Raw genomic sequence first — 11,557 nt, forward strand, 5'->3', positions numbered from 1 at the left:
ATAAAAGAACTAAGGGTGAGCTAACGAAAAAAATCTTGGGTTATCTTGTCAAAATTTTAAACCTAATACCGAGCAAATGAGCCACTGTCGCGGATGACATTTTTCGTTTAGGACTATTAATAGTACCTATTAATATTTCATGATAGTCGAGTAATACATGTGCTTTTATCTATTCCAAATACTGCCTGAAACTGATGCCTTCAGACCGGCCATGAGCACAAAACAGCCGATACAGTAACATACCATTTTCCGTTTTGTAGCCAAATTGGTATACCCCCCCAAAAGAGTGCATTGAGTACATATTTTTATTCGTCTATGTGAAGATCCAATCGCGACATCAAGACCTCAGCCACAGCTTAAGAGAGTTTTCCATTGCATTGGAATAATTGTACATCTAACTTCATGCATCTCCATTGTTTGTGGCAGACCCTCTATTGTTGTTGTGAAGTGAAGCCGCCTTAAGATATATTATGACGAAGATACAAGTGCAATTGCCTATGTTAGCGCGAAAAAGAAATTTACCAATTCATCCTTCTCTCCCAGATTGTATGGAATAGTTGGGTGATTTATTGCATTGAACTTTTTTTTTTTTTGAAAATTTGTATGAACTTCATTGAGGGTATCTTCGATGATTTCTAACGCCCCCTGTTGGGTATTTTTTTTTCCTCTCTTCTGATCGAATTTAACCTTTATTTGACATTATAGCATTTCACCCTTAATCCAAGAATAGGTATCATTTAATAATTTCCAACGAAATGATTGACAAATTTTCAATAACAGTTGTATCCAGCAAATAAAATAATAAAAAATGGTTCTCCGAACAAGAAGAGAAATGAAGAAAATATAATAACTTTTGCCGAAGTAGGTACCTTTTTTTGGGTTAGCTTGAAGGAATTAACTGACAGCAGTCTGACAAGGAGAAACACATTTCGCAGTTAGCAGAGCAATTGCTTGCGTCTGGATGAGCTCGTCGACGTCGTCGTCGTCGTCATTCGTCCTGGTCCTCATCGCCATCGTCATAGTCATCATCGCCCCCATTGACGTCGTCGTCTAATTATCTTCGTTTCGAGAGTGTAACATTAGTTGCAGTTTTTACTTTGACAGCTGAAGTGTGGAATTTTTTAATTTACTTCAACTTCATGCTAGACGTGATGCAGACATTGGGTATAGTATAAGAGTTGGAGTAGTAAAAAAAACGAAAAGGAGCAAAAATGGATTCAAAATTGTTCTAGAGCTTTGAAGTTGATATGTTTCGCGAATGGATAGGCGGATAAGGGAAGGAGTAACATGAAGGTTTTGCTTTTGGTAAAAATAAATCGATTTTACTTTGAAAGCTGTTGAAAAAAAAAAAAATTTTTTTGTTCTCGTTATGAGTGGAATATTGTCATACAAATGCGGTAATAGGATTGTTTGTTTTTACGAAAAGAAGGTTTATAAAATGAACTACATGGTTTTCTGCTTTTGTAAAGATGGAGTTCAGTTCTAAACATGCTTTCGAAAAAGGGTGTACAATATCAGGACGAAACTAAAGTTCGACGAATGGCTGAGGAGCCACAGGAATGTTTTTTTTTGGCTAAAAATTTAAACATTTTATGAACCGTGTTTTTTAAATCCATTTTTTACCAAATTTTTCTTAACCCAAATTTACTGGTCAAAATCAGGACTTACTTTTCCGATCATTTTGACTAACAAACACGACATCTGAGAACCCAGAATTTCGTGAAAGAAACACCTACGGGCAACCATAGCTGACTTTGTCACTGTTTCGGTTTCTTCCAACTCCAAGTGTACCTAGTCAGAACGATCGCTATGTTGATTAAAGTTGCTCAGAATATTGATTCTATTTGTATAAAAAATCATGAAACAGTATTTTTGATTTAATTTTATTAGAAATTTGAAACTTTTTTAAAAACTAAAAAAAATTCACGGGTCAATAAAATTGCATCTTTTTTATGTTTTATGAAGTTTCCTAACTGTTTTTTACTAATTCGGCATCGCTGTTATAATAATCTGCTCTCAGTTTCTCTAGCAGCTCTAGTTTGGGTGATACTGGTACTTAAAATGCAGAAAAAAATGGATTATTGAGATTTTATAACGGGAATATCTTAGAAACATAAAATGATAGAAAAATTCTAATTTCGGAATTGAGTTCAGCACACCCAATGCATTTAAAAAAATATTTTTGTATTTCCAAAACCAAACTGTAAGCTGGGGAAAAGGTTAACAAGTACACAGCAAAAAATCGATAATTGAGATTTTAGAACGGAAATGTCTCAAAAACACGAGCTGATAGAAAAATTTTGATTTCAGATTCAAGTTCAACACATCTAAAATATTTAGAAAAGTATTGTTTTGTTACTGAGACAAAAATCAATTATTAAGATTTTGTAACGAGATTATCTCGAAAACGCGAGCTGGTAGAAAATGTTTGACTTTGGATTCGAGTTCAGCATCTCAAAAACCTTCGGAAAAGTTTATCAAACTTCTTAAAACAAAACCCTTGCTGTCCAGTGTTTTATTTATTGTTCTTATTTTATTTTTGTAATTTTCACATTGAAGTTTCTAAAACGTTATTCAATAAAAACCAACCGTTGAAACATTTTTCAAAAAAAAATCTAGAAAATCCTTGTTTTACAAGAAATCAAATGACACATTTAAATTGGGGGTTAAGATAATTTAGAAAGGTGTTTTTTTTTTTTATTTAAAAAAAATCTTTTTATTTCGGTTTAAATTTCTTATAAAATTAATGCTTAAATTAAATTTAAATTATTTGTATAAATAATAACAAAAAAAAGGTAAAACCCTCAAAACAATTCTTACCATAAAAAAACGAATCCGTGCAACCAAGTCATGCATTTTATTTTTTAAGTTCGTAAATCAACTAATTTCACACTTTTTGCTCTAAAGATTCTTCTCAAAGCAATTTCTTACCTGCCCTTACCTACTACATAAAAAGTTTAAAAATTTTAATAGCATCTTTTTCCTCAGTCTCAATTCTTCCAATGCCTATGATGCATATATCCCGTCCATGCGGATATTTCTGTTTTTGTTTGAAATTATTATTTTTTTTTTTAATTTGCATCAAAACTATGCGTTCTGCATAGAGGTCAATCACCAAATCATGACTAGAAGGTCAAATTTATACAATTTCAAGCAAAAAAAAAAAAAAAAACATCACTTATTAATCCCATTCCCAAAGTCCATCCATTTATTCTAATCTCTTCTTCCTAATATTGCAGAGAGTAGTGCGCTTCATAAATAGATTCGAAGGAAAATCAAAAAATGCTAATCGCTCCTATTAATTCATCCGGCCAAATGGAACACTACAAAAAAGGCTCAACATGCGGCGCAGAAGTTCTCCTTGAAACCATGAAGATATAAAAAAAAGCCCCAAAACGATTCTAAATGAAACAAAAAATAACAATAAAATATGCTTCGTCTTCATGCGATCTGCATTTGATTGTATTTTATTATTCTTTTTGTCATAATAGTTTGAGAGGTAAGGTTGTATTTTGAGGACGATCGGTGGATCCTTTCCTTCCTTAATACGTACAGAAATAGTACTAAGCAAAAATACAAATATTCCTTTGATTGGTATAAACTGGTCTAACGCAATTTCTGCATTAAAACAAACTTATATCTGTATCTTCCGAACTATACAATAGCATTTTGTTTTTATTTCGTTCAACATCCAATTTGAATAAATACGCGAGCTAAATTCCAAAAGCGACCAATGTTAAACAAAAATTTGCATAGAAAACGGACTTCAAGAAATTTAATTGCACCGCACCGATACAAAAGCGCATTTTTTACTGCAAAAAATCTTCTCTTTTGTAATAAAAAAAAAACACAAAACTAAAATCCGAAACCAATACAAGAAAAAAAAAAAAAAAAACAAAACGCAAATGCGCCAGAATCCGACAATTTGTAGTCATGCGACCATGCTAAGGAACCTATTCAGAATCACCATAGAAAAGACAGAGCCTTCTTCAAGCCTCAGCTATAAGAAGAAGTAGTACTTCCATTGGCATTGGGGGGATATTGTTGGAAATGCAAAATTGTGTACGTTATTACGGTGAAAGTCCAAATTACACTCGACCCAGTGCTCTCGGTGCAGTGCATCAGGCAGGTATATATTCATGAGACTCATGTCAAGGCATTATACAAAAGTTTAAGTCGACAAAATACAAAACAAGAGGATCTCTTTGACAAAACGGAAACTCTATGCAAACGCATTGAACGAAAAATTGCAATTCGCTTATTGTATAGGTACCGACGACGAACATTCGAACGGATTGTTAAAAGACGCAACAGAGGAAAAAAGTTCCAATTTATTTTTCGAAAATCACCACTGACACAGAGATCACCGAATGATCATGATGATGATCTGCATTTTGCATCCCACTAAGGAGTAACAAAAGTAGGCGAAGATCATTTTCGAAGATCGGACATGATCTTCGTGGGTCGCAATGGAGCGTGTGGCACATGTAGATCAGCTGGTGTTTTGCTATAATTGGGATTTGTCTCTCAAAATTCAGTGGGCAGTGGGTATATAGGTGAAGTTGAAAAAAAAAGTATTATAAAGCATAAACGGATATTGTTTTCTTTTGTTGTGATGGAAATTTAAGTTAATTTAATTTTTTATCAAATACCTAACGTTTAGAATTTGTGGACATTGATACGACGAATTAATAGAAGACACAAATTTTTAGCAGATGTTAGCTTTTTTATTGAATATTAAAAAAAAAAAAAATCATGTGTGCAATTCACACGTGGTAGAAGTGAAACCTTACAAAATCATTTTTCTTGCAAAAAAAAATAAATTGCACGACTGGGGTCGCACGTACTTGCTCTTATGCTTAAAGTTACTTTAATGTCAAAGCTTTTTATGCAAGAAAATTATAGAAAATTAAAAAAAAAAATAAAATCTGTTTTTATAATTAATTAAACACCGTTTTAAATGATCTTTTACAAAAAACCAAGTACGCAAGTTTCTTTCTTGTATAAAAAGGAATTTTTAGAAAAAAATTTTGAAAATCGTCAGGAAATAATAAGTTTACACATAAAAACGAAATTTCAAAATTTTTAACAAACCCGTTTTCAAAAAATTGATTTTTCAAAAATAAATTTTGAAATATTTTTTCAAAATCCAAAAATGTGTTTTTTGAAAATTTTCTAAAATTTTTATATTACCTTTACTTGAACGCTTTTGTATAAAAATATTCGCTGAAATCGGGTTAGTCTTGTACGAGATATTCATAAATAAAAAAAAACCGTTCTATGACAGGTACCGTTAATAACGGTACAAAAAATATTTTTTTTATTTCAAAAGTTTTATTTTATGTATAATAATATACACAAAAATTTTAGTCAAAATCGTTAGAGCCGTTTTTGAAAAAAATTAACTTTTCTATTTCCGTTATATGGCAGGTACCGTTAGTTTTGGTCATAAAAAAAAATTTCAATTTCTCCTATAGGGAATCACCAAAAACTGCTAACTACCAAGTTTGAAGAAAATCGGTCCATTAGTTTAGGCTGCAGCTCCAGGTACTTACAGACGGACAGACAGACAGACAGACAGACAGACAGACAGACAGACAGAATTGCAGGACCCACTTTTTTGGCATTCTCCATCATCGTAATGTCATGTAAAATTGTTATCTCGAGTTCGATTTTTTTTACGAATCCTAAACTTGCCCTATAGTACCTATATCGCAAGTAAAAAATAGAAAAAATCTACCTAATTTTATTCTATCACCTTCAAATCCATGTTTTTTATATGAAACCTATATAAATTTTATATTATCTGAAAGCTTATTGTCTAAGCTCAAAATATATATATCGATCAGGTCTACAAAAAGAGCTAGAATTTTTTAAACTCGATGAAATTTCATCAAAAAAAGCAAAAAAAAACATTTATTTTTATGTTCTCATGCTATTAATTCAATTTTTTTGTTTGACAACCTATACAAAATTTTATACCATGTGAAAGCTTATTGTTTCACCTTGTATAATGATGCATAAATCTTATTTCAAAGATGTCTACAAGAGAAGTTAGAATTTTTTAAAGTCAACCATGTCGAATTTCCAGACTGAGATTACGGTACTTCCTACACTGGTAGCTGGTCCTCGCCAACAGATCTCCATAGGTGTTTTGAGGTATGTTTCAATTTTTTCAATTTAAGATTGTGTCATTTGTAGATCACGTACCGTTATGTGTGATATATTAAATAAAAGGTTATGTTATCAGCATGCGTATCAAAGTTAAATCAAATTTGTATGTGCACTAGATCAAAAGATATAACGTGTGTTGGAAAAGAACATCTTTTTACCGTTATCTCCGAATTTTGAATATGAAATTAATTGAAAATTTGTAAACTTATAATTTATTTAATTTTCTATCTACAGTACAAATTTCATTAATCTATCTATTAAAACAAAAAAGTTATAACAAGTTGAAGTCGTGTCGCGTTTCCGTTTCATCTTGTTTCAAATCACTACGATACTAAAGAAGTTTTCACTTCAAAAAATCGGTTTATTGACGGACCCGATTATTTTGACTCAAAGTTAAGATAAACATTTAAAAATATAACAGATTTTTAAAATGGAAATTATTTTTTAATTCATCCCTAATTTTCCCACTTCGCAAAAGCGTAGGTACCTATGTTGACCTACCGGGGGACAAAAAATGTGTTCTTATGTTCTGTTTACATATAACTAGATTTCAAAAGTTCTAAAAAGATATGAGTTCATAATCAACAGGTCTATTCATATAAAAAAAAAAATAACATGTGTGCAATTCACACGGTAGAAGGGGAAACCTTAAAAAATCATTTTTCTTGCAAAAAAAAAAATCGAAAAAGTCTATCTATTTTTATTCTATCACATTTAAATCCACCCACCTATAATAAATTGTATATCACCCGAAAGCTTATTGTTTCAGTTCAAAATATTTATATCGATCATGTCTATTCAACATCTACAAAAAGTGCTAGAATTTTTTGAACCCAATCAATTTTTTCATCAAAAAAGTACAAAAATCAATCTTTTTTCTCTCATTAAATCTATTTTTTTAAATGACAACCTATGATAAATTTTATATCATCTGAAAGCTTATTTCACTTTTTAAATGACGTATCAATCACATTTCTACCACTCCTACAAAAAAAGTAAGAATTTTTTAAAGCCAACTACGTCGAAATTTTAAACTGAGATTACGGTACTTCCTACACTGGTGGCTGGTCATCGGCAACAGATCTCCACAGGTGTTTTGAGGTATTTTTCAATTTTTTCAATTTAAGATTGTGTAATTTGTAGAGCGAGCACGTATCGTTATGTGTGATATATATCAAATAAAAGGCTATGTTATCAGCATGCGTATTAAAGTTAAATCAAATGTGTATGTACACTATACCAAAAGATATAACGTGTATAGAAACAGAACATCTTTTTACCGTTATCTCAGAATTCTAAATATGAAATTATCTTTCTACAGTACAAATTTCATCCATCTATCTATTAAAACAAAAAAGTTATAACAAGTTGAATGTTCGTGTCGCGTTTTCGTTTCATTTTGTTTCAAATAACTACGATACTAAAGAAGTTTTCACTTCAAAAAATTAAAAATAATTTTTTTTGAATTTTAGAAAAAAAAAAATTTTTTAAAAAAATTAATAAAGACCTCCAAATCCACGGAGTGTGACATCAAAGCAAAGGTCTCTTTAAGTTCTATTCATAACTGAAGCCCAAAATTTTCTTCGAGTTGTGGCTGCTGAGTTATATTTTATTTATAAAAAACTGGTTACTTTCCTACAAAATATCTCGTGCGACTCTGGTATTTATTAGGGGCCTCATATAAATTCAATTTAAAAACCTTTTTCAAAAATACCACTCTTTTTATGATTCGAGTTCGTAGACTAAAAGTACCTTTGAGGAAATAAAATGCTTGACTCTTAATATATTAAAACTTTTTTATGAAAAAGGTCGTTTAAGAAATTTGCATTTTAGTTTTATAAGAATTTTTACAAAAAAATTAATTAAAATTTGTTTTTAAAATTACCAAAACACTTTTTTAAATGTTTTGAACTCCAAACGACATTGGTAATTTATTGTCAAACATAATTTTTTTGAAAATACATATGTTTTTATTGTTTTTGCCGTTAAAAAAAAAGAAATTAGCTTTATAAAAATTTTCCAAAAACACAATTCAAAACAAAAATTGTATTCCATATAAAAGAAATTATTACTTAGCCCAAAAAAAAAAAAAAAAATCGTAAGTATTAATAAAATAAAATTTTCACTGAAATTGATTAAGTAGTGTACCTACTACATGAGAACGTCAGAATATTATGCTGAGTTCGATTTTTTTTAAGGATCCAAATATTTGCACATTAAAAGCAACTCAAATACTTTTGTATACAAATTTCGTTAAAAAATTAGCTCAGTCATTTTGTTGAAAGTAAGAAATTAATCTCAAAAAATTGTTAAAGGATGATAATTTGACGTGATAATGTCATAAGAAAATTGGGCTGTCTTGGAATTCGAATCCCATTAATTAAAAAAGGTAATATAAATTGTTTTCCGCTTCAGTCAGACGTTATCTAAAAATGCACAGGATTTTTTGTTTTCAACAAAATCATAGAAGTTGTTTTTGATAATTTCAATTTTTTTACAAAATTTTTGAATTTCGAAATCTACATATTGGAGAAACAATAAATAAGTGAAATAATGTTTTGTTTTTATTTTTAACATTTTATAAAGTTTTATTCAGAGTCATAAATAAATAAATAAATGAATAATAGAATGTAAAATAAAAATTTAAAAAAATTAAAGATATTGATTTATTAAATTCGTTTCATTTAAAGCTAAAATTAATCATTCCAATAAAACTTTGTTGTCGAACATCACTACATGACGTAATTGTTCTGTAAAAAAAATATTTTATTTTTATTGAAATAAACCATAGTCCAAACAACAAAACTTACCAACTTTATCCACATCATAGTCATGCTTTCGATATTTCTTTATCATAAGGAATAACCCCAGTGTTACTAGCAGCAAACCCGCTAAAACTGTCCATATCCAAGGAAAATCCATATCATCACGTCTTTCAAGTTTCCCACTTAATTTCCAATTCGGTAAACACTCGAATAAATTATCTGGCACATGACCAAAACCATCAAGACATTCACATTTTCCCGGGCCCACACAAATACCATTGATACACTCTCGATCACATTTAGGAACACATCCATCACCAAGTTGATAAATGAAACCTTCCAAACATTCACAAAATCCATTTTCCTGACAAATACCATTAAGACAGATTTTATCACAGGAATTGATAATACACTCCTTGGAAAATTTACTATAGACTGATCCTTTTGGACATTCACAAATTCCATTAACACAAATTCCACCACCTGAACATTCATCATAGTCACAGTTTGATGAGAATTCATTTAAAGTGAATACCGAAGATTCTGAAGAGCTTTCGCTTGACAAGATCGGTTCTGTAGTTGAAATTGTGTATTTTTCTGTCGTAAGTCGTTTACAAAAGCTTAATCTTATGCATTCACCTAACTTGAAACCATATTTTTCGTAATCTAAGACACAGGATGAATCAGCCTTAACATATCCTTCGTTACATTGAAAGTTTTCACTAGACAATTCTGTAAAACTAATTATTTCTTTATCTGTCGATGGTTGGCTTGATGATCTTGTTGTTCCTGAATGAGCTCCTTGAATGTCGGCCAAATCTTCTGGTTCCGTTTCAGTAAACGGTTTTCTTGCCATTTCGTTCGAAGGTGATATGGACTTCGTTGAAAATATTTGTGGACGATCTGTTGAAGCCATATGAACTTCTCGAGTAGTTTTTAAATCTTCTGATTTCGATGTGGAAGACGATTCTGGCGTAGAAGGTTCCGACTCCGAACTTGTTGTAAGATATTTTGTTGTCGAAATATTATCCAAGGTCGTTCTGTTATCACCACACGATTCAGTGAAATTATCATACTCGAATCCAGATTTGCAGAGACAAATATTTGGCTTTGAGCAGAAGGCATTTGTCTTACAAGTCGGATCGCATTTTGGTTCACAGCTTTAAAAGTTAAAAACCGTCAAAATCTTTATTGATTCCCATATCTCAATTTCACTTACCTTTTTCCTTTCATTTGATATCCTCTATTACATTCGCAAGTGTGTGTCATACATTTTGAAAACTCCGGACATCCTTCTGGACAATTTGGTTCACAAATTCTTAGCTCCCTGTTCATAGTAAAGCCCTCACAACAAACTCTTTGATGTCTGGTAGTTGGAACATCTTCGGTGACAGCATAAGAAACAGTTTTCCTCTTAATACCTCCATACCATCGGCGATAAGTTAGAACTTTAGTTTGAGCTTTTGTGACTCTCAAGTTTGTTGTTATTTCTTTAATACACCAATTGGCATCACAAAAATAGGAAATTAAAACGAGCCATAGAAAAGCTGTTAAGATTGACTTCATGTTGTCACAATAAAATTCAGAAGCTAACTGAGACTGACCAAAATGATTTCCAATGAATTTTTGAAGAATTTTCTGCGATGATTTTAAAATATTTTTTTTTTTTTTCTCTATGATCGTTTTCACTTTCTGCAAAACTATGTGTAATGGAGGGCAATTTTGTGATAAAAGTTCGAATCATTGTAAAAATGCCTTGAGTTTATCTTGAAAAACCATGAAAATTATATATATCTCAAACTGAGTTGCGGTTTGGTGCTGTGAGTAATAAATATAAAGTTGCTTTGTTTAAGGCACGTTTATCGATTTGTGAGTGAATAATGTTTGTTTACAAAACAAAGATTTGCGGAAAGACTATTTTTGTAATGAAAGAGAAAAAAAAAATGATAACATTAAGCTGTTTCTGTTTGTATACGTGATAAACTATATAATATTAATCAGTGGCTTAAAATATTGTAAACAAATATTTTACAAATGTTTTAAATTGAATGTTGTCGATAATCTGAAAGAGTAGGTATTAGAAAAATTAAGTACCTATTCAATTTCTTGACAACTTTAAACACTTATAAATATCACTATCATGTTACAAATTAGCCAAGGAATTCTTTGTCGTCATACAATCAAATATTTAAGATTAATAGATGTGTAGCTCTGTTGTTAAATATAGTAGATTGAACAAGAGATGATAAAATTGCTATGGTAGAGGAAAAAGCGAAAAAATAATTTTTGAAAACAAAACAATATTATTGGCAGATAATGTGTAATGAGGTTTTTTTAGGATAAATAATGTTAAAAATAAGGGAAAAATCGATTTGATTGCAACTGATTGCTGGAAGTTGGGTGGGCGAGGGAATTTAGTAGTACAGGTAAAATAGTACATAAAATCAAGAAATAAAAAAAAATTGTTACACTCATGAAACTTGGCAAAAAGTTTGCTTTTGGGATAAGAATCAAGTACAAAAAAAGTCTATACAAAAAAGTTGGGCGGAAGGGTGTTTTTTCGCGGACAAGATCAATTTTATTTATGGTTTTGATGACAAATTAAACATTTATAGTTA

The 11,557-nt window shown here is 30.6% G+C and overlaps 1 protein-coding gene across 1 annotated transcript; it reads right to left on the reverse strand.

The window, feature by feature from the left end:
- Positions 1–8,760: 8,760 nt before the first annotated feature.
- On the reverse strand, positions 8,761–10,774 carry LOC129918625 (uncharacterized). Its single transcript, XM_055999249.1, has 3 exons — positions 10,159–10,774; positions 8,985–10,099; positions 8,761–8,924 (listed from the first exon to the last, which is right to left on the reverse strand). The coding sequence occupies exons 1-3, from the start codon at positions 10,503–10,505 to the stop codon at positions 8,875–8,877; spliced, it is 1,512 nt and encodes a 503-aa protein (XP_055855224.1). The 5' UTR covers positions 10,506–10,774; the 3' UTR covers positions 8,761–8,874.
- Between the last annotated feature and the right edge of the window lie 783 nt (positions 10,775–11,557).

Source organism: Episyrphus balteatus, chromosome 4 (genome assembly GCF_945859705.1).
Source record: "Episyrphus balteatus chromosome 4, idEpiBalt1.1, whole genome shotgun sequence".
NCBI lineage: Eukaryota > Metazoa > Arthropoda > Insecta > Diptera > Syrphidae > Episyrphus > Episyrphus balteatus.